This window comes from Dromaius novaehollandiae, chromosome 1 (assembly GCF_036370855.1).
Source record: "Dromaius novaehollandiae isolate bDroNov1 chromosome 1, bDroNov1.hap1, whole genome shotgun sequence".
NCBI classification, from domain to species: Eukaryota; Metazoa; Chordata; class Aves; order Casuariiformes; family Dromaiidae; genus Dromaius; species Dromaius novaehollandiae.
This window is the reverse complement of record NC_088098.1, coordinates 18446927-18470068: the sequence shown is the minus strand read 5'-3', so window position 1 is coordinate 18470068 and position 23142 is coordinate 18446927. Positions and strand designations below refer to the sequence as shown.

Below are 23142 nucleotides of genomic sequence, written 5' to 3'. Positions count from 1 at the left end.
ACCCATCACTGAACAACATTGCATTAGACTCCTTAATGTTTAACAAGAGGTGAAGAAAATGGCATTCATCAAAAAGGAAAAGAAAAATAGGCTAAACAGAAAGATTAAGTTAGAATTTGGATTGAGCCTGAAGTAGCAGTTAGGTATGTCACCATACCCAAGGTTTTTCTGTCATTTTAGATTCATAAGGGGGAGGAATAGGTGAGACTAGAAAGAAGTCATCATAGAGCTACCAGCCATAGGTTCTACTTTCTGGTTGAGATGCCCCCGCTGGGCTTCATGCTGTGGTTGGGACCATGCACTGTGCCAAGTGCAAGGCCTCTTCTCCACACCCCTGATAACCAGGGGCCCTGTCATGGTTGCTGCTTCAGAGGTTGAACTTTCTACTCCAATGCAAAAAAGAGAACCTTGGAGGTAAGAGATAGGCTTTTAAAACAACAAAGTAGGGCTGGGAGCCCTACATGAAAAGCCTTTCTGAGCTGGAGAAGGCTTGGCTGTAAATCTGACTCTTTGTAATTCAAAGCGATTCTGTCTGTGTCCCATGCTACTGTACACCCTTCCTGGCAAGGGATTTTGTATGTTGGTGTTTGACATGGAGTAAATCTCTGGTTGCTTGTAACACTAACTAGTGCATGCTGGTAGATGCTGCACTTCCCCAGTGCAGCTGGGAAGCCTGTGGAGAGCTGTCCACCTGGAGTGGCAGCCCGCAGAGGTCACAGAGGCAGGGCTGGCCTGGTGAGCCCCCCAGCTGCAGGGGCAGGCTGCTGCAAGTAGCATGGGTGGTGGTTAGAGGCAAAGCTGCTGTGGGTCCATCTCAGGAAGCTACTGCAAAACCTTTTTGACTTTCACATACAGGTAACTCTGTAAGGAGCTTTGATTTGGTCCCCTTGAGAGACAGGAAATAATCGCACAGGAAGTAATTTTAAAATAAGGACAAGGTAATGGTATAATTTAAGGACTGGTTCAGTTTGTGGAACTAAGGGGTTGTTTCTTCTGGGTGTATTCCAGAAGGGACATGACCTGCCACAGCTAAAAACTTAAGACAGAACTATAAGATTACTGAAGTGGTCTTACTGGTTTTGGGAGACTCAATCCTTGCCATAAGCCTAAAATGCTAGGTTGAACAACTCTGTTATTAGCTACAGACCTGCAATATGTTTATAATACATTTAAGCCTGGGCAGGAACCTAAACCTGGGCATGAGTGTCCCTTACCCCCAAGGGACAAAAATCATAGACCCCTCAGTGGTCTGTTTTGTGAGATAACAGTGTATGTGCCACATTGTGAGTGTTTCTGTTTGGAGTAGAGTGGAGAATTCCTTTTCCTGCCTCATTGGGTTTCAACAGAAAGGTGATTATATGCTACTGCTTAACTAATACCAGGAGTTAGAGCCTTAGCTTTAAAAAAAAACAAACAAACAAAAAAAAACAAAAAAAAAAAAAAAGAAAAAGGAAAAAAAAAAGAAGACCTAGGTAAAATCCATAAATTAATAAATCTGTCTGAAGCATCTTCTGAAAAATGAAATGTGGCGATCCTCTCTCTTCCAACAGGACAAGTAGGAACTGTCTTAGGTGATTTTGTGGATCCTAGTCTAGGAAGCATCTACACATCTCACTTGAGACTGTTGCACAAATGGGAGCTGTTTGTGCCCAGAATCTGGTTGATGAATCCCTCCTCAGCTACCTATTTAGCTAGAAAAAGCTAGGAAAGCGGAAGAGGAAAATTCCTCTGCAGTTCAAGAGGATTTTTTATCTTCTATGCTTCTGCAGACAGATTTCTTGTAGAAGCTCATCAGGGACATGAACAGACAGTTGACTGTTTATATTTTTTAATTTAGTTTTAAGCTGCCTCATAAGAACAGACACGGGAGGAGGCAGACTCCGCAGTTAGCCAGTTTATTGAGTCTCACCTTTCATGCTTTTATCTGCTGTTTTTCTCTTAAGGTGTGTGCCTAGTTACGGTTAGAAAAGTGATATATCTGTAGTTTTGTTGGACCTAAGCTCCTGTTGTAAACCTGGACTTAAAATGCCTTAGATGCTCAGTTAGAACGAGAGATCTGAAAGAAATAGCACGCTGCATACACCACAACAGGAAAACAGACCTCTGTTTGTACCCAGTCGTCCATGTAAAAGGATGGTGCGTACATGTTTTTAGAGGTACATATATGTTATGCATGGGTAGTTTTGAGTTTTTATGATTTTTCTAGATCTTTCCTACCATTCATCTCCAGCAGCTGAGAGGTGAGATTTTTACAAGACACCTGAGCTGACCTAACACTGTGCTGAAAGGGATCGTGGGTTCTGGCCAATACGCTCCACCTCTTCCCTTGTGTAAGCTGTGACTGGTATCTTATTAAACTGGCAGAAAATTAATAGAAATAAAAACAAAAATAAAAAATGGATGGGTTTGTGCTGGTTTAGTTAGCACACTGAAAAGCCCTCTGTAAGATCTTGGTTATGATTTTATTGGCGGTAGATCAACAGAGTAGAATTTGGCTTTTGTTAGTACTTCTTCCCTTTCTCCCTTCCCATGACATCCTTTACCTGTTTTACCTGTTCCTTACCAATGTTTTGTCAAATGCCCCTTCTCTTCTCCCTTCCCTGTTCCAGAAAGCAGACTTGTACATGATCCATACCAGGAATTATAATGTTTAAATTACCATGTAATCAGTTGCTCTGCGTGTATTTCACTGTCTGGTTGGAGTTAAAGGAATTTCTCAAATAAAGATTTCATGGTTTGTGATCTGGGTTTCTTATTTCTGAAGAGACAGAAATAGATCAAAATAACAAAACCAAATTAGTTTCAGAAACTAGAGAAGTCAAGCTTCCCTGGCAACTGATTTGGTTTTATAATAATTTCCTGGTTTTTTTCATATGTTAGAAGTGTTTTTTGTTTATTACTGAGTGGGAAGTCCCTCGGGAGAAACTATCTGAAGAAAGTGTTGCTATAATTCATAAAATGAATGACAAATGATTAGGCAAAATGTCTTAAAAAGGTGAATTTTGGATTCTTTTTTTCCCCCTAAGCTGGTGTTACCTGCTTAATGCTAATATGAGATATTTTACAATAAACTCTTTTTCTGCCTCTAAATTTATAGGGAAAACAGCCAGAGAGTGAAGTAACAGTGATAGAGCCAAACATGTCATGATGAATCAGATTCACGCAGAAGGAAAACCATGCCTGTTAGCTTTAAGCGATGAAGAAAGAAGTGAAGATGAAAATAGTTTGTATTGGCCAATTAATTTCTAATCAGTTTTGTTAATTTCAAGTTATGATCATGAAATTTTACCAAAAATTGCAGTTCATGCTTCCTTTTTCAAAACAGCAGAGGTCTCCCAGTATGAAATATCCCTATTTAATGATTATTGGAGCTTCCCTCAGAGTATTTTGTCAAAGTTTATTTCATATTTAAACTTTCTATTTACAGATCAGTGTTGGTTCTTACAAAATTTATATCCTCTTTAATGAACAGGTTATAATCATGTGAAGATAAACAGTTTTAGAAGAAAAAAGACAAAACTGATAGCTACATTTTCGTACCTGAACGAAACACCTGTTACAGAGAGATCGGAAAGTGGCTGTTTCCTCAAACAGTGCAGCATGCTAGGTTTAAACAGGCCATGTTCTCTGCTCTGCTTATTGTGAGCCGTGGGGGCAGATATCCTGACATCCAGAATTTGTAGGAATTCTTACCACCTGTATGCTCTGGAAAGGGAAAGCAAAACAGTGTATTCACAGAAGGATTGGCTGGCATTGCATGGTTTTGTGCTCTAAACTATCAGACTTGGGGCATCCAAATCCATTCCCGTTTTGGGAACTTGGAGCAGCACCTGCAACAGGTCAGTGTGGCTTCTGCAGGGGTAAGTTGCTAGAGGTTGCCCCAACGGTGGTTGTTTTCAGAAGTGCCAGCAGAGGTGAGATGCCCCCCATCTCCATACTGTTTTGTATATAGTCTATGGTGATGTGTAACCCTTCTTTCCTATTGGCCCTTATTGACAGTGCAGGGATTGTGACTTGTTCTTGGCTGTTCCTGAGCTTGCCATTTAACCAATATTAATTATCCAAGATTAATATCAACTGCTCTGGAATTTGTTTTTCTAGACAGAGGCCTTGACTCAGTCAGGCTCTGTCCTCTTAGCCAGCAATCCTGGTTTAAATTATTCATGTTCTGCTGCTAGTCATTTATCCAGCCCCATTGAAGTCTATGGAGAGAGTCTCATTTAATTCAGTATGGTTCAGAACTTTGGAGTCTTTGTACTTATTTTTATGTTCTTTCCAACATCTGATTTATATAAAAAGTTACATAAAATCAGAATGATTTTGTCTGTATTATATAAGCACTGAAGTTGAAGACTGAATTGGGGAGAAAAAGATACCATAAAAACTTTGACCTACTCCATACTGTCTGTTGTTACAGCTGGAGCTCCAGCAGCATGCCTCTGATGCTTCAGACTTATCTGCCTTGGAAAAAAAACCCCAAATACAACCTTTGTTCTGAAGAAGTTTTTTAAAAATTGCATTGGTTTCCTTATCGAGATTAAAATGAGGGTACACACCCTCAGTTCAACTGAGAGGATGAGATGATGCAGCACAGGACAGCAGATTTGGTAGTATCTTAAGCCAGCATTGCTGCTGCTTACAATATTTTTGAAACCTATGCTTGGTTACTTTTAATCATAGATTCAGTTTGGTGGGATTTGTCATCCAAATTCCTTCTTTCTGGCTGGTACCTTGTTGCCTGTGCAGACACAATGACTTCCAGCTGTCCAAAGAATGCAAATCCTAGCCTTCCATTAAATATATTTCATCAGTTGTTAGTTTTGTGTCTTTTTGCTTGCTCATCTCTCCCATTTTTAACTAATTACTTTATAAGTTGTGCTTGCACTCAGATTTGATTATCTGCATTATATTATATTATTGTATTTATGATTTGTATCTTTAAGTGCTAGACATCAAAGCTTTCATTGTTACCTATCTTTTGCAAAATTTTTATTTTTTTAAAACATTTTTTGCAGATTTTAGATGTTGGATAGTCTTTTAAAGCATTGTGAACACCATGCTTGTTACCTTATTGTATAGCTGCTTAACAGTGACAGCTGCAGAATTAGACTTTCTGTTTTTTCAGGCCTACAGAGCACTTGCCTACAGTTAATAGTTGCCACTCTGCCAATCTTTCCCATATGCCCTCAGCACCACCATCTGCTGGTCCAGCCTTTTAAAGGAAGAACTCTTCCTAGATTGGAGACAAAGAACAACATGATGACAGGCAGTTTTCCTTCTTTCTGTAACTCAACTTATTTCTCATTTGGTCCTGGTGTTAATACAGTCTAAAATCTGAAATCCTATCCTGCTGACCTCAGCTGAAATCTTGATAGCTGGGCAAGAGTTTTCATTTCAGCCCTTCCAGATGGTGAAGGGCTACTTTCTGTTCTAGAAGCTGCTGGTTTCCTCACTTGAAGCATCTGTTCTGCATTAACCTCCATTTTTTTGGGTGTGTCAATACCTGATACTTCAATATCTATTCATAATCTAATCTATAGATCTAGTATCTAATCAAGGAGTCTCTAATTTCTCACTATAAATTCTGGTCTGTCCTAATAATGATATATTAGGACTTCAGAGATGAGCCATAATCTTACTCATGGGGTTTTCACTGAGAAAAGAGAATTCTGGAGTTAAAAACAAACAACCCTCCTGTTCCCCACCCCCACTCCTCCCAAACCCAAAAGCCTGAGGATCACTAGAATGAAGTAGATTTGGTAAATAATCTAATAGGGTTTTGGCAATGTATTTTCAGTAAAAGTAGCACAGGTGAATTATTTTTAGTATGCAGTGAGATAGATAGCTAAGAGTTTTTCCTACAACTGGATATATCATTGTTCTCCACAGATGCAATAGGATATGTTTATTGTCATTCATTACAATTGCTTGCGCTGAAGAGTTTAAATTGTATTTAATTGTGTTGCACTAATGACTGTGAGCTGGTGAAAATAAGATAAATGATTTGCATTGAAGTTCATATTGGGGAAATTGGCTCCAAAGAACTTTCCTTTAAATGGCCTTCTCTTTCTGGGTCATCTAATTTTCATTTCATTTCATTTTCACTAGGAAACTAAATCGGTTTATGTGAGCCTGTAATAAACTCAGGATACTGTGTTGTATTTTTTCGGTGTTGCTTCTTTTACATTCCAATGTCCTTAATGTTGTAACATTATGTAGTTGTGGGAATAATTGATGATAACAAAATCAGTATATATATCTGAACTCAAGAAATGTAGTCATCTGTCAGATTTTGAGACAATTTAATCTAAACACAATCAGATCTTATGAAACTGATTGATCACAAGGTTTATATTCCCTACCTAACAGTCAGCAGCTTCAGAGTCCAGGAAAAAATATTTTGTATCAAATCTGAAAAATTCCAACTCTCTAAGCCTTTCAGTACATCATAAGTAATTTAGGTAGTAAAACCAAATAAATAGATAGATACAGTCTCTGCAGTGAAATAAGAGAAAACTTTCTTATGCAGCTTTTCGTATTGTTTCTTAGATTATGATTGCTTTTTGTTTCTTCTGTAGGGATAACCCCCACAAATATGCAAGAACTACTCTCCACCCCAAAACGAGAAAAATATAAGTTGGCAAGAATTCTAGCTAAAAAGGCAATCAAGGTACATAATGTGTGGCAGTTGATTTAATTGCATAAAAGTATGTACTTGTTAATGTCTTCTGTTTCTCTGAGCTTTACGTTCTCAAAGATACAGGTTGTCTACTAGAAAGTTTGGAAAACTGTGTGTGTGGTTTTTTTTAATCTGAGAGAAGATCATATTGCTGTTAGAAACATTTGCCCCAAGATTATACATCCATGGTCATTTTGTATTCAACTGAAAACACTTTTTCAGTGGACTCTAGTTACAATAACTGCCAAAAACACTGAGTTATGTGGTGGTTTTTGTCTGTCCTTGAACAAATGTTCATTAGAGAATAGAGGAAGACCACTGTATGAATGGGACACCTTAAAAAGATAGTGATTGACATTATTAAGTAATGTATTTATATGTAGCTGTGTGTATATATAGCCCAGCTTTAAATGAAGGTAACAGACTAGCTTGTATTCCATTGCATTATCCAACAGTTTTTTGGGCAAGGAAATTGATGCTGATTATCAGAGCATTATCAGCAGGACAGCCATCAGAATAGGGAAGGTGTTTGTTTGTGTGTCTGTTCAGCTGTAGGTTTTACTGATATATAACAAATAATTTTCTCTCTTGTTTTCAAAATATGCTTGCAATTTCAAAGTCTGTTGACTCTGAAGTTAATTCTGATTTAACTCTGATATAGATGTTTCCATGCCAAAAAATCGTAATTTTTTGAACACTCATGTTTATCACTTTTTTGATGTTTTTAGGAAAAGAAAATCTTTACCATCTGTGGATTGTACCCAGTAGTTCGTGAAAGTTTAAGGAAAAAAGGTTGGGTGGAGAAAAGGCTTCCTCATAGAAGTGGCTTGCAGGATTGTATAGTTGACCAGTCTTGTAGTTGTTATGAAGATGCTAGGAAGAATGGTAAGGTACTTCAACAATGTCTCTGATGTGGATGAGAAAATAGATTTGTATGTAAATTGTTCTGTTCTCAGTATTGGTAGTTCTCATAGCAGTAATCAACATGAAATGATTAACTATAGTTTTCTTGTTTTGGCATTTCCTCTCTGATTTAAAGTACTTAATGTTGAGGGCTGATGAGAAATTCCAGATGGTCCTGTTTGGAGAATAGAAGGTACAAATGTCATAAGAAGTAGAAGAGAGATGAAGTAGTTTAGTCCTTCATCACCATCCCATGGTAACTTCTAGGAAGCTAACTGAGATGGTTTGGTGTGATGGGCTAGAAATAGGATGTGTCTTCAACTGTTTGGAAAGGTTTCTACAAAGATCTGTGAATATTGCTTTCAACATCTGCCTTCCCTTAGAGAAAATTTTGAATTCTTTGTTCTGTGCAAAGAAATTCATCCTCATACTCTTCCTTAGGAAAACCAGGAGAGATTGAAGACTACATGAATGTAAAATATATTATCCCCACCCTGATTTAAAAGTAGAACTTTGCAACTTGAGCCTCAAAAGTTAAAGAACTCAGGCTTTTCCTTCAATGTAACTTCTTATATTTTGATGTGGGGAGAAAGACTCATAAGGAAAATAAAATATGAAGTATTTCCTTCACAGCAAAATAGTGCTAGTTCCAATCATAGGCAAAGTAGGCAGATATATGCTTCTTCCAGAGCCATGTAATGCCATCCTTGCCCTCTTGAAAAGATTTAATGTGTCTTGCTTGCAGGTGATTGTAGTTCCAAATAGTGGTTCCAAAATAGTGGTTATTTTCTCATCCCTGTGGCAGCTGTAGCAGTGACGAACCAGTCTGCCCATGGCTTTTGCATCACCATTCCATCTCCTCCTATGGCAAACACAGCCTGGTTCTTCATACTCAGGGCGGCAAAACTCAGTTTTGTCTGTGCTCTGAGATATTTTGAACTTGCCTTTGGGCACAGAGCTGCTGTTGTAAAATGCTTCAAGAACTGTCAGTCTCTTGCCTATTTCTTAATGCTGTGGACTGTTTTTTAAGGAAAGAAAAATATCTTGCGGGAAGTAGTAGCTTGCATCAATAATTCAGATGACATTCATGATTTAATGGTAAGATAATATACCTGTCCATTGGTTTTCTGTTTTTAAGCATATTTTAAAATTACTTGTAAAATTTGTCATAACAACTGTTTGTTTAATTTTCTCCTTGTTGTAAAAGTTATTTTTTCTGCTATACAGTCACAATGCGCCAAATTTTGCTGAGAATCAGAAATGTGACACAGAACATGACACAAGTATTTGCCTTGAGGCTAGCAGAAAGAGATGCCAGTAACTATATATTACACTGGAAAGAATTTTCTCTCTATAAGCATAACTTTTAAGTTTGCAATCCAGCAGTCGAATATAAAAATCCTATTAATAAGGGCATGGAGCCTATGTTGAATCAGTTAGTACATATCAGATTGAATTGAATTGATAAGTACAGAGTTAATATTTGATGGTCAAATTTGTGCCTAATTTGCATCAGTTAAGCAGTTAGCTTATGTTTTGTACCACCCAAAGCAACACTTTGCTTTATTATATACTTGCAGAAGCCAGTGTCGGTCTCCCTGTTGTCCACAGTGGGAGACAGAAGTTCTTTGCACATCTTGTAGAAGTGAAGACTTACTGTGCTTGGAGATACTTCGACAATGCAAACAACATATAGACAATACAATAGGCTATATGTATTTCAAAATGTGCCAGGGCTTGCTTTATAGTCACGATATGTAAACGTAAACTGCTGTTCACATGCAGGTTTTGGATGAGTTTCAGGGCATGTGAGGAGTAGGGCGAAGAGATGGTTTGAGTCCTTCAGGTGTGTTTGGCCTGCAGTTAGCCCAGCTGATTACCACTTTCAGTGTCTGCCTTTGTGAGGCTATTATGAGAATGATGATGACTTGATGAGTTGGCCTTGGGATCATGTTTTAGAGAGCACTCTAATGTTGTGTGGCTCAAAGGCAGGTGGGATTTGTGCGTAGACTAAATTTGGACTGTCCTTGTAAGTGCACGCTGATACGTGAGTAATCTGTGAACATACTACATCTGGCAAGGTGAGCATGTCTGCTTCCAGCACTGGCTGCTTTACAGTCTGGAGTGAGTTGCCCATATACCTGAGCTCTTAAGGTACGTTACAAAGACAGTCAAATGGTCCATCGAAATACATGTTCTTCTGACTAAGCGATTGCAGTAGTGTGAATTTCTGTGGCTTTGTGAAGAAATAGTGTATATAACTCTTTGGAGTCTAATATTGATACATTGTTAGCAATTTCCAAGGGCTTAAATCTATATGAACATAATATAAATTCTCTTTTTATACCAGTCTAGGATGGTGAGAAATGAAGATGCCTCTTTGTTCTGGACTGTAAGAAAGAATGCTATTAATTGCTATGACTTGCATTGTGACCAAATGTTGAATCATTTTGCAAAAACTGGCTGCTTTACAACTAAAGTAAGTTGCTTGCTGAAGTCATATGGTCCCCAAGTTGCAGATAGCAATTACCTGTGCTCCTAGGTTTCATAGAGGCACATGCAAGGATGCAATTTCTTTGCAAACTTGGTCACCAGTAAGTGAGGTAAGAAATTAATGTTAGGGTTTCCATGAATATGGGATCATACTCAACCTTGCCATCAATGAGGTTGATTTTATTTTTCTCTGTAATTAGTGGCTATTGTAAAGGAGTACTATATTTTTGCAATTCCTAACAGAAATACTGATTTATTTAGCTTTAGTATGCAGGGTCCCAGTCTGTAATCAGATCTTTTTATTGGTACGGAGCCCATGCAGATATAATTACAAATAAGGCCCATGTGAAACTGTACATTTTGCTAAGCTCATGACCTTGTCATAATTAATCTTTAGAAAGAGGGGAGAGATTGAAAGACAGTTGGTTAACTTCTTATTCATATTTATATATATAATCATCTGTCAAAGGCACTAGTGTTTTTTCAAATACTTATGTCACCATTTTGTATTTGAACATGAATGTAAATATTGCAGAGTTATCCCAAGTGTGCCTAAACTAGATTCCCACTTACACAAAGCAAAGTATGTTAAAACATTTGGTGAGGCTTCAAGTAGCTTATTTGGATTTAGCTTCAGAATTCAAAATTGGCTTTATTGTTTGCCTCAGATAAAAGACAATCATTTAGGTGGTTAACTAATTTGCTATTTTAAGACCTCAAGAACTATTTATGTAACAACAGCAAGAAATAAAGACAAGTGAAAGAGAGCAGCTATAGTAAGTGGAATTCCAGGGGTTTGGTTTTTTGTTTTGAATCCTTTCTTGGCTTAGAACCTGGTTTCTTGAGAAAGTATGTCAACCTTCAGCGAAATGGCTATATTTGCAATCAGCAAAAGTGCTTGAACTGATTATCCCTCACTGCGTAAGTGGTGGTTAGGTGGCAGGAGGTCTTTCCATAGATCTCCAAACTCTGCAGCTTGCCTCAGTGCTGCGCTATGGCTTTTGGTCATATTGTCAAACTTGTTGGGTTACTTCCATCTCAGTAGCCAAGTCTGGAAATTAGGCTCTATCTCCAGATGGTGAAGTGGAAGAACAGGACCTTCAGAGAGCTTCAGATCTTATCTTTTTCCATTGACTATGGAGGGAGTCTACAGAGGCTCTATACTTAGACTGTTTCATCAGGTGATTTGACCTGAATTAACTGCTGGACTAATCTTTAAAGCTCTGTTCTATCTACCCATCATCCTCCCTTTCTGCCATACACTAATGCCATTTACCTTGAGCCAGCTTAGGTGGTCCTCTGATTTCAGAATAGTTTGGTTTAACTCACTAAAGCAGCAAATAAAAAAGCTTTTTTTCCTCTTGGATTAATCAAATTGACTTGCTTCCAGCTATGTGTTCCTCTCTTTTCCTGAAGGAAAAAGCTCTTGTACATGTTGACTCTCCTCTGAGCTAAACTACTGTCTGACCTGGAGTTATTCACTTTATTGTGTTGGATTAGTTTTCTGAGAGATCAGCATGCTGAATTAGATTGGCAGGTAGTCTGATAAGCAAGACTGAGATTGGAGGAAAGAGGGATAGGAAGACTACCTCTTTCTTTTCCAGCAGCAAGCAGTTAGAATTGGCTGATCTGTATGATTATAACTGTATCATCAGAGCACCAAGCAGGATCCTTTTAGTGGAACTGCATGCTTTATAAAAATGCCCGTTTCAATTTTGGTGAGTGTCAAACAATTTTGTATATTCTTTTTCATTCAAGAGTACTATGGTATCATGGTGAAGTCAGAGCAGATGTGTATAATTGAATATATGTGTATAGATATAATGTGTGTGTATGTAATACTACTATTATTTTTTTAAGATTGGACTCTGTTTAAATTTGAGAAATTTACCATGGTATGCTCAAGCAAATCCTCATACTTTCTTTCCCCGTTGTTATGGTATTTGCATGGAAGATGAAAAGCAAGGTTTTATAGGTAAGTCACTTCTCATCATTTCAGTGTTCAACCATGGATGTTTTAATATACTTAAAATTTAATCCAGGAAGTACTGGACACTTGCCTATATCTAGTAAAATGACTTAACACGTACTGTATTAAACATTAACCACACCATTAAAGTCAAATGCTTACCATTAAAACAAATGCTAAAATACTGTATTGAAGTAGGTCCAGAACACTCAGCACCTTGCAACATCAAATGTACTTAGCCAAATTCTGCTGTTTCACTGTGTGTGTATCCTCACTCCTGTAAGAGCTTCAACATGAGAATATGTAAAAGCACTATCTATTGTTTTAGGTATGCTGGTGAAATCCAAAATTCTTACCATGCAACTGGAGAGTACAAAAATGTTTATCTTTAAAATGCCTCATTTATCTCCAGAGTCTTTCAGAAAGGTGAAGTAGATTGATTAATCATTCAGCTATCTAATTCCAGTATTTAAGCATAATTTGCACAGAATCACAGAATGATTGAGGTTGGAAGGGACCTCTGGAGATCATCTAGTCCAACCCTGCTCAAGCAGGGTCACCTAGAGCACGTTGCACAGGATTGTGTCCAGACGGCTTTTGAATATCTCCAAGGAAGGAGACTCCACAATTTCTCTGGGCAACCTGTGCCAGTGCTCAGTCACCCTCACAGTAAAGAAGTTTTTCCTCATGTTCGGACAGAACTTCCTATGCTTCAGTTTGTGCGCATTGCCTCTAGTCCTATCGCTGGCCCCATCCTCTTGACGCCCTCCCTTCAGATACTTATACACATTGACAAGATCCCCCCTTAGTCTTCTCTTTTCCAGACTGAACTGTCCCACTCTCTCAGCCTTTCCTCATGTGAGAGATGCTCCAGTCCCCTAATCATCTTAGCAGCCCTCCGCTGGACTGGCTCCAGTAGCTCCGTGTCTCTCTTGTACTGGGGAGCCCAGGACTGGACACAGTACTCCAGATGTGGCCTCACCAGGGCTGAGTAGAGGGGGAGGATTAACTCCCTCGGCCTGCTGTCAATGCTCTTGCTAATACAGCCCAGGATACCATTGGCCTTCTTTGCCAGAAGGGCCCATTGCTGGCTCATGGTCAACTTGTAGTCCACCAGGACTCGCAGGTCCTTCTCCATAGAGTTGCTTTCCAGCAGGTCAGCCCCCAGGCTGTACTGGTGCCTGGGGTTATTCCTCCCTAGGTGCAGGACCCTGCACTTTCCTTTGTTGAACTTCATGAGGTTCCTCTCTGCCCATCTCTCCAGCCTGTCGAGGTCCCTCTGAATGGCAGCACAGCTGTCTGGTGCATCAGCCACTCCTCCCAGTTTTGTATCATCAGCAAACTTGCTGAGGGTACACTCTGTCCCTTCATCCAGGTCATTGATGAATAAGTTGAACAATACTGGAAGCAATAGCTGGGGACACTGCTAGCTACAGGCCTCCAACTAGACTGCACCACTGAGCACAACCCTCTGAGCTCTGCTATGCAGCCAGTTCTCAATCCACCTCACTGTCTGCTCATCTGTCCCACACTTCCTGAGCTTGCCTATGACGATGGTATGGGAGAGAATATTGGCTTTAAAGACACATTCCGTTCTTCCATGAGAGAAGAGAATGAAATTTTCTACCTTTGGAAAGTGAGCTTTTAGTGCACAAATTCTATGCCTGTTGTAATTTTTACAGAGCCTTTGAGATAGATCAGCTAGTGGGTCACAATCATAACCTATCTTTTACTTGAAAAGTAGAGACATCTTTTTTTCTTACTTTTCTAAAAGTGTTATGCTGCTAATTTGTACTAAAGCTGAAAGTAGCCATGTGCTCTAAAGGCAGGGCCTTTCTTTTTAAATTTTCAAGATAAGAGAGACTCCCTGCCAGTGGAGTGTTGGTAGCATGGCCAGATATTTCAAGCACAGTAAATAATTGGCATTGGAGGGAAAAAAGGTATTTTAGTTTAATAATTGAGGAGCTAATTTCAAGTAGTCTTACCTTACTGCTATTTTGTGCCATGGTAGATGCTGTTAATTGACTAGGAATAAGCAGTACAGAGACAAGTTATAAGGCATGTGTTGCACTGGCTGCCTATCTTATAGAATACATATTCTTGCCTTAGGCCTGTCTGACCTCACGTGCTCCGTCAGTCAGCCGTCTGGGTCAGTAAAGCACCTGGTGATTTTTAAAGCTTTGGCCAGAGACACCAATGCTGATTTTACACCACTAAAAGGCTTTGCTATACAGGGGAAACATATTGTTACTGGATTTTCACTGGTGGTGAAGTGGAAAGTGGCCACAGTAGGATGGTCTTAGAGGTGTATACAGCCTATAATCTTCCTCCCTTTTTTCACTGCCACACAGAATAATAGGTTGTTTCACTGCATTTCCCCAGAGTCCTTTAATTAGGAGGATTGTTGTTGAGCATAAAAACAGAGAGATTATGCAACAATTCAAAAAGTATGGGCAGATTTACTTTCTCCCAAATATGTAAGCCTATATACATAGAACTTTTTGTGAATGTTAAGGTCTTTTAAGTGACACACGAATAGCACTGTCTTTTTAATTGTATTTCAAATGAATGAATGGTTAGTATGAGGAAAAGGAACTTTGCATGGTTTTAATTTTAGAGCTTGATATAGTTCAGGTAAGTGCTTCAGACTAAGGAGGCTGGATAGAGTTCAGCTGAACGGTCAAGTTCTGCCAGTCCCCTGTCCAAACTAATTATTTTTTTCTATATTGGTTGAGGGTTAGTCAAGAGAATATGAGATTTACCAGTGTTTCATTTCCAGAGAGCAAACAGGCAGTGAACTTCCTTTAGAATTATTAATGGATTTATGAGATTTAGTGAAATAGAACTTATAATAATGTGATTTATTTTAGAGGACTTCCGGTACACAGCAGCCTCTGGTATACTAAAGTGGGTTGTTGATCTGAATGCTGGCAGTAGAATAGCACAGAAAGCTGAAGAAAAAAGCAACAAGAGAGATGTACACCCACATAAAGGTATTTCTTGAGCATCATTATATCACATTTTATTTTTAAAAGTGGCTGAGGAATGGTTTGTAGAGTGTACGTTTTTAAGGGACAATTTTTTTTTTGGCTGACATAACTAAGATGGTTGGAATTTGAAGTTTATTATTGTCACGGCCGCTTGTACTTGTAGCAGAGGGATTACATTTTCACAATCACTTATAATTATTATAAATAAGAAGTATTAGAAAAGTCTACTGAGGGTCCCAAGTTCTTAGTGTAACTCAAATCACATTTTAAAAACAGACAAGTTGAATATGTTTACTCTGTTCAGTGCTTCTATTCCATTCTGCTGCAATCCACAGTGTGATTTACTGATGAGGGGGAAAAGGAATGTGTTAAAGGAACAATCTACCTCTTACCTGCTTTTAGCACATACTGGTACAGCATGTGGTGCTATGTCACATAATGTGGTTGCATTTTCACAGGCCTTACCAGCTAATGATGTTCCGCCTCATCTCTTTTGTGTGTCTTTAATCTTCTTGAAATCTTGTATATAAAAATGGCTTCTAACTAAGCAAAGAAGTCTTAAAAAACTTATGGGGATTACACTTGCTTCCCTTGACAGCAGCAGAAATTTTTGCTGTCAACTCCAGTTCAGTTAGATCAGGGATGATGGCTGGGTTTTTCAGAGCTGGATAAGCACAGAAACTTGGTGTCTGTGAACTTAATCAGCTGTCCATGATGCTGGTGTATGCCCTGGGACTTCCTAAAAAACAAATGAGCCAATTACAAATGCCTGGATACTATGAGATGAACGTTTATATTTTGTATATAACCAGGATATAACCATACCATTCAAGGATTTTTCAAATCTGCTGTGGAAGTGGGAGCTGAGAAGATAGTCATGATAGGCTGAGTGGATGCTGGCATGAGTTACTCCTTGGTGGTGGGTTAATGATAGAGAGGAGGACTGTGGGGAACTGCAGAAATAAAGCAGAAACCTACTCAAGAGAGAGGGATGTTGGTCTAAGTAAGGGCAGGCTGAGGCATGGAATTCTAAAGAGATATTTGTCAGAAGAAAACTATGCGAAAGACAGGTAAAAACTCAGTCCTGTTGTAGTTGGACACATACTGAGCTCCTGACTATTGGATTGCTTGGGCACTGGGCAAATTTGTGTCAGTGTTTTTATGGTGCCAGCCACTGAAATCCTGTCTTTCAGTGGATGGTTGGGAAAGGATTGCCAGATATGAATATTGTCTTACACCAGAGGAGCTAGAAATTTGCATAGAGGAATTTATTGTGCATCTAATCATGCCTCACTGAGCCAGGAGGTGCTGAGTGGATTTTTCCATATTTACAAAATGTAGTTTCATGGTGTTAATAAACCCCAGTACGTGCCTCAAGACACCCAGTGTTTGAAGAATGGTGAAATACTGCCATATGCCAGGTGTTATTTTCTGGCTGAAGGACAGGAGTATGCATGTATTCTAGGGAAGTGGCAAGTTTCTCTCAAATTTGGCATTTATTCTATTTTATATATGGAAGTCTCCTTGTGACACTCACTGCATGATGTTATGAACACCAATATAATTTTTTTTAACTTGATTTCTCTTTTTTAAAAGAAAATATCCCAACCTAAGCAAAGAAAGTATTCCTCAGTCAGAATCCAATCCTCTCTTTAGTGTCAAGACAGCTGTCAGATATAAGTTAATAAGTTCTTAAGCTCTGGAAGATTTTATATTGTAATTGTATCTGTGCTTATGCAAAGTGTCAGGAAACACCATTAACACCCCCGGCTCTTTTTTTTTTTTTTGGTTGTTTTTATAAGGTTCTGAATGTTATAATGAAATGAAAGTCAAACAGCTTCCTGGAAAATTAGTAGACGTGGCTTGCCTTGTGTGCGAGACCTACCTCGAGCAGATGCAACATAAAGACATTGACAGAATTGACTGTTCTGCCATACTCAGTGAAGAGAAATGGAATGAACTACTTGATCATTACTATTCTCTTGTTCAGTAAGTTTTCACTTAACTACTTTAAATTCAAGTCCTGGCTAAAAGTTAGATTAGAACAATGAATAGGACTTTACATGGCAAATAGCCCCATGCTAGTGTAAGGTACTCTGTGGTGTATCACAGTCTGATCCTAAATGTTGAAACTAGCTGGTCAGAAAAGTAACAGTAATGTTCATTTTAACTAAAAAGAAATTATTTTGACCATTCAGAGCTTCATTCATCTTGAAGAAACTTGCAAACAATGTAAGCTGAAAATCTAACCCCATTAGATGGAATAATAAGCATACATGGTGGGAAAGATAAACTATAGAGTTTATTTTAGTAGTATGGAATTCTTTCAGATGGATTGCAGTTGTGATACCAGTGTTTTATCTATGGCTGCTGGAATTTTTTTTGATTTAACAGTTTGGGCTTCTTTTTAACAGAAATGTAGGTTTGTACAATGCAGTTGTCACTGAAGTTTTTTGGGAAGGCTGGGGAAGAGGCCCAAAATATTGAATAGCCTTATGGCTACTCATCAGCATTATAATAGATGTGGGTTTAGACCATAGCCTTAGGACAGAGTTGGATGTTGTACTTACTCCACTGCAGAAAAAAAAATCCACTAGAATATGCATATATTCATTTGCCTCTTAGCCTGGGCCTGCACAAAGCATAAGGATTGGTGCTCTCAAGAGGGAGAATGCCTAGTATGCTTGTTTGTTTTTTCCGTAGGTGTTAATATTAGTTTCTTGTCTGCTAGGTCTGATGTAAGGAATGATTCCCTTTCTGTTTTCTTTAGCTACACTGACTGTGTTCCTACTTCATATGTTATCCTTATTGCAAATTTTCATAAGCCAGTTATTTGTAATCAGGAGCTTTATAATTTGGAAAGAAGACTGACACTGTTATATTTATTAATCCTTGGTTTCATGATATCACTAAAAGTAAATTTTCCAGTTCCTAGACACTTCGAAATTGCCTTTGAAATCTTAAGTTTGTATTTGAGGAAGACACCATATAGCAAGAATAGCAGTATGTTTGTCATGTATTTGAAATGTGTGAGTGAGGGCTTGCTTCTTAAAATTAAACCTCACCCACAGCACTCCCAGCTTTCACATGATTACTCTTCTAGTCCTTTTGGAATGATGAAGGCATAAAGGTAGAAAAACCCTCAATCCTTGTTCTTCTGTGCTTGTTTCATTTTATATGGTTTTGTTTATTTGCAATACAAGAAGAAGTATTTTTGTGATGTTAGGAAAAGATTAAATATGACTAAGTCCTTATAATTGCTTCTTTTAGCACAGTGATGTATAAACTAATATCTTATACTGTTCTATTTGCAGTGATGGTGCTGTCATTTGCAATGCATATAGTTATGTTAGCCAGTGTCAAACTATTCTATCCAAAATCATGTCAGCAAATCCACAGCAAGCTATAGATGGTAATCGCAACATATGGATTATTAAACCAGGAGCAAAATCTCGTGGCAGAGGTAATAACTTCTTTATCTTTCAGGAGAAGTACATTAGCTGATTATAGAATCAACTTTTGGACAATGTTGGCAAAGCAGTATTTGCACCTGTTGTAAAAATCTACACTTTTTCAAAGAGTCTATGTATAGTTCTTTTTACTTAGACTCTTCTCCTCTTCCGTAATTAGAACCGTTTAATACCTTATGCTTACAAGATGCTGAGAAGTGTGTATTTTGGAGGAGAAAACTTGGTAAATTCTTAACTTAATAAGTTGCTATTATCTTTTATTTCACATTTAAAGTAAAATTTTTACATAGTTTTTCAAAGATAATGAGAATTTATTTTCTTTAGTTTTGAGCAGAAGCTAGTTCTCTTACTCTTGAGATGGGGAGTAAAATGGACTTGTCATTGTAAAACTCTGACTTTTTTGGTTGAAGTGTACTAGTGCACTTAAGAGGTAGAGGGGCTTCCCATACTGTGGGAATACTTTTTTCCAGCAAAATACTGTATATGCTGAACTCAAAACATATAAGTTCTCATTCACTTCAGTGTGTTAGTATGGAGCCAACTGTGTGCTTGAGAACTACAATGTGCTTAAATGTTTAAGGATCAGAGTCAAAAGTTTGACTTCAAATAATGTAAACAATTTGTTTTCATTTTGTATTTATTATTTCACCTAATTCATGTAAGCAGACAGGGCTGTTGTGTCCAGTTCTGCGAGTCGTATTTTTTGGTAATCCCCAATAATCTTCTACTGTGCAAGTATAATTGTACAGTAAATTACATGTGAGTAAAATTAATGGAAATTTTTACATGTATATTTCCCCCCTTTCATTCATCAGCTGTCAGTACACTAGTGCTACAAGCTTACATTCGTTTTTTCTTTTTCAGATATCGTATGCAAAGATAGACTGGATGATATCCTGAGGCTAGTAGAGGTGACAGAGAGATGTTCAGTAAAGGAAAATGAATGGGTTGCTCAGAAATACATTGATACACCATTGTTAATTTATGACACCAAATTTGACATCAGACAATGGTTTCTTGTTACTGACTGGAATCCCCTAACCATATGGTTTTATAAAGAGAGCTACCTGAGGTTTTCTATGCAACATTTCTCCTTAGATGATCTGGACAGGTAACTAAAGGAAGATAAGCAAAATTTATGTGTGCAAAAGTGAATGAGCAAGATTAGACTGAAACATCTGTAGTAGATCAGATACGGCATTATGGTTATTTTCAGGTATTATAATATTTTACCTATTATAGAGTTTCTGAAGTTGCATTTCAACACAATCTGTGCTGATATGCTATGTATTGCTAAATCAGTCTGAGGTTGTGTTTTATAACACGTCACATTAAGAATCTTTAATCTGTTTTGAGTAATACAGGAAGTTTAGTTTAGCAGTGACTTTAAAAAAATTATAGTGTTCTGTGATTCACTCTTGAATATATGACACTTTTAAAGTCAAATACAAAGGATAGGGATGGACACTGCTACAGTTTGGGAAAATTCTGTATGATTTCTATTTGAAAATTTGCATTATTCTATAAATCGGTATTTTGCTAACACTCTGTCTCATGTGTGAATCACTAACGTGTGTCCACAGTTAGTGTTTTCCACTGATTATCTGGCATTGCTCACCATACAGGAATTTTTTATAACCTCTAGTGGGTATCTTAATAATACTGTGGTAAGGGTGGAAGCATAGCCAGACTTCATTCACTACATAAATTTTCTGTACCCCAGTTCCTATCCAAGACTCTTCACTCTGCTTCGCTCTGGCATTTTAAATAAAAAGTTATCTTTTATTTCAAATGTGAGGAAATGAAAGAATCTGAAAATGGGTTTACTATCCAAATTCTGTGGCTTTTAGTACAAAGACAATTTTGCTTCAAGTGTGATCAGTTCTGCATTTCTCCTTAATCTGCATTTTTCAAGTTTTGCAGTGTTTGCAACTGAGCAATAGCTTTGTATCTGCTTTCTTTACAGCTCAATTCATCTCTGCAATAACTCTATCCAGAAACATTACAAAAATGCCTCAAATAGGAATACTCTGTTGCCATGTCACAATATGTGGTCCAGCACTAAATTTCAGGAGTACTTAGAAAAGAAAGGTCATGGCACTGTGTGACAAAACTTTATATGTCCATCAATGAAAAAAGCCATCATCTACACAATGAAGATGGCTCAAGAGAGTGTTGAACCCAGGAAGAACAGTTTTGAGTTATATGGGGCAGATTTTATTCTTGGGCAGGACTTTAAACCATGGCTGATTGAAATCAACACTAGCCCAACTATGTTTCCTTCAACCCCAGTCACAGCAGAACTGTGTAGCCAGGTACAAGAAGATACAATCAAGGTTGTTCTCAATAGTAAAAAAACTGGCAAAAACAAGGATACAGGAAAATTTGAACTTCTCTGGAAAGAGGTATGGAGGATACAGCATTACATTCGGTTCAAGGAGAATTTATTCTAGAAGTTGTTTTGAAGTCTAAGTAATATTTTATTGATATAGTAGATGCAGTTTAAAATGGAATACTTAAATCAATTGTATGTGTAACAGAATACTCCCATGACTTTGTGCAAAATTTAAATATTCCCTCTTCCACTGTTAAATAAGTCTAAAGACAATGACTTCAAGCAGATCAGCCATTTGGGAACTCTGTAGTGTGTAGTTTGGCCCAAAATCATTGTTAGAATGGAAAAAATAAAATGGTCTGTGCTTTTGAATCTTATTGAAGATATTATTAGTTTTATTACATTTTTAGTATGTGTTTTCTATCTGCATTCATATAATTTACTTAAATGTGGAATTTAGTTGTATTCAGTTTGTAAAACTGAATATACTATATATAGATCAGGAATCAGTGTAGTGCAGAAATAATCTGCCTTTATTTGGAGGAAATCAGATGGCATAATTGCTTGCTATATTTGTGTAAGTCCTGAGGGGGCTTAATGGTTTCACTGGACTCTTGTCTATAAAGCATTCAGCTGTGTGTGAACTTAGGACTGAAGTTCTGATCTACACTGGGTATTCCCTCCAGTGAAGATGCAATAAATAGATGGAATCACTGTAGCCACTGTATACTATCAGTATTTGATATATCATCCTATATCGAATGAGCAAAATAGAATTTGCCTTTTTGGTTTTCTTAAAATTTCCTTTCATATTTTTACCTATATTTTTTCTGCTTGTTGTAGACATGAGTTGTTTTTATTTTTTTCATTACAGTTGTGCTTGGGAAGTCAAACAAAAGATCTAAATCACATTGTGCTGGACACACTGTCAGACTGATAGCAAAGATGATAATCACTTGCTGAAAACTTACCTGCTAGCTGTAAGAAAAATGAAACAGACAGGCAAATATGCCCATAGGGGTTGGAAGGAATACTTACCAGTTGTTGACCACAAAGGCTGATACTTCACTATTTTTTCCTGTTAATTTGTGTTTATTGTATGCTTAAGGTCTTAAGTTTGTAGGTTTTGCCACATGCAATGTTATATGCATTTTATGCATTTAGAATTAGTATATAGGACTGTAGGGTCTTTATCACTTAATATTTTGAATCTGTTAATGATACATATCTCTGTTTCCCTCAAGGCTCCTTTGGATCTGCCTCCATTTAATGTTACAAATCTTTTAATAGAAGGAGTTGGTATTAAAAGATCAAGCCAGAAGGCTACTCCCATCATGAATGTTAACTTTATAGGATCAAGAATACTTCAAGAGACAGCTAAGAATTCTTTAACCAGCTGCCAAAAGCAAGAAGAGTCAGTGGTACCTCTAGATTATGACAAACAAAATTTCAAAATTGAAAAAGAAAAAAATGTTCTTTGTCAGGCACCAGAGCTTCTCAAGAGGCAACTAGGGAAAAAATACAAAGTAAAAGATATAAGGACAAAATCCTTTGGGCACATCAATTTCCCAAGCTCTCCTGTGCAATCTATGCAAAGCATTCCAGATCAAAGACTTTTGCCACCTATAAATAAAAGCAAAGGGAGAAAAGATGCAAACTTCTGGAAGATGCATCAAGCAGGTCTTTCCTTTCCAAGCATGCATTCTTCCAACTGGCCTTTACATCAATCTTCTAAAATACTAAGTAGTATTTGTTCAGCAAATATTGAACTGTAAGTGTCATGAGCAGTGTTTTTAGATATCCGATGCTAGTAACACAGTATAAGTATTTAGTTGATTTGTCTATTTTGTTGTACATTTGTATCAGATCTACTGTTCTTTCAATCCAGTTTTCATTTGTAGTTGTATTTTATTTGGTGTATTTCCCTTCTGGATTTCTGTTGTCTGTACAGCGGAATTTTTCATTAGCTGGCAATATTAATTCCCAAATAATTCTCAAGGACTTCTGATTGCATTATAGGAAAAAATGTCAATAAAAATAGCTATTCCATCTCCTATGTTACTATCTTTGAATGGATCAAGAGATTTGATGTTTGAGATGAAAATCTATGTATTCTAATGATTATTGATTAAATTGTAGCCACTGAAATTGGTTGGTGGCTGTTTCTGACTACAGTCTGGTTTCTGCAGAATAATGTTTGCATTACAAACCACCAGCTTCTTTCAGCACAGAACTGCAACTTAGACAGCAGAGATGGCAGAGATTAAGGCAGGCTGGATCTGAACTAAGCTGTCAGCCCTAGT

The 23142-nt window shown here is 37.6% G+C and overlaps 1 protein-coding gene across 1 annotated transcript; it reads left to right on the top strand.

The window, feature by feature from the left end:
- Positions 1-3147: 3147 nt before the first annotated feature.
- TTLL8 (tubulin tyrosine ligase like 8) lies at positions 3148-22614 on the top strand. The gene is given in 12 exon segments (XM_026113030.2): positions 3148-3223; positions 6579-6670; positions 7408-7564; positions 8613-8680; positions 9933-10061; positions 11936-12050; positions 14915-15037; positions 16837-17023; positions 18349-18497; positions 19369-19615; positions 20471-20909; positions 22084-22614. Coding segments are annotated over 12 exon segments (2313 nt in total).
- The last annotated feature ends 528 nt before the right edge of the window (positions 22615-23142 follow it).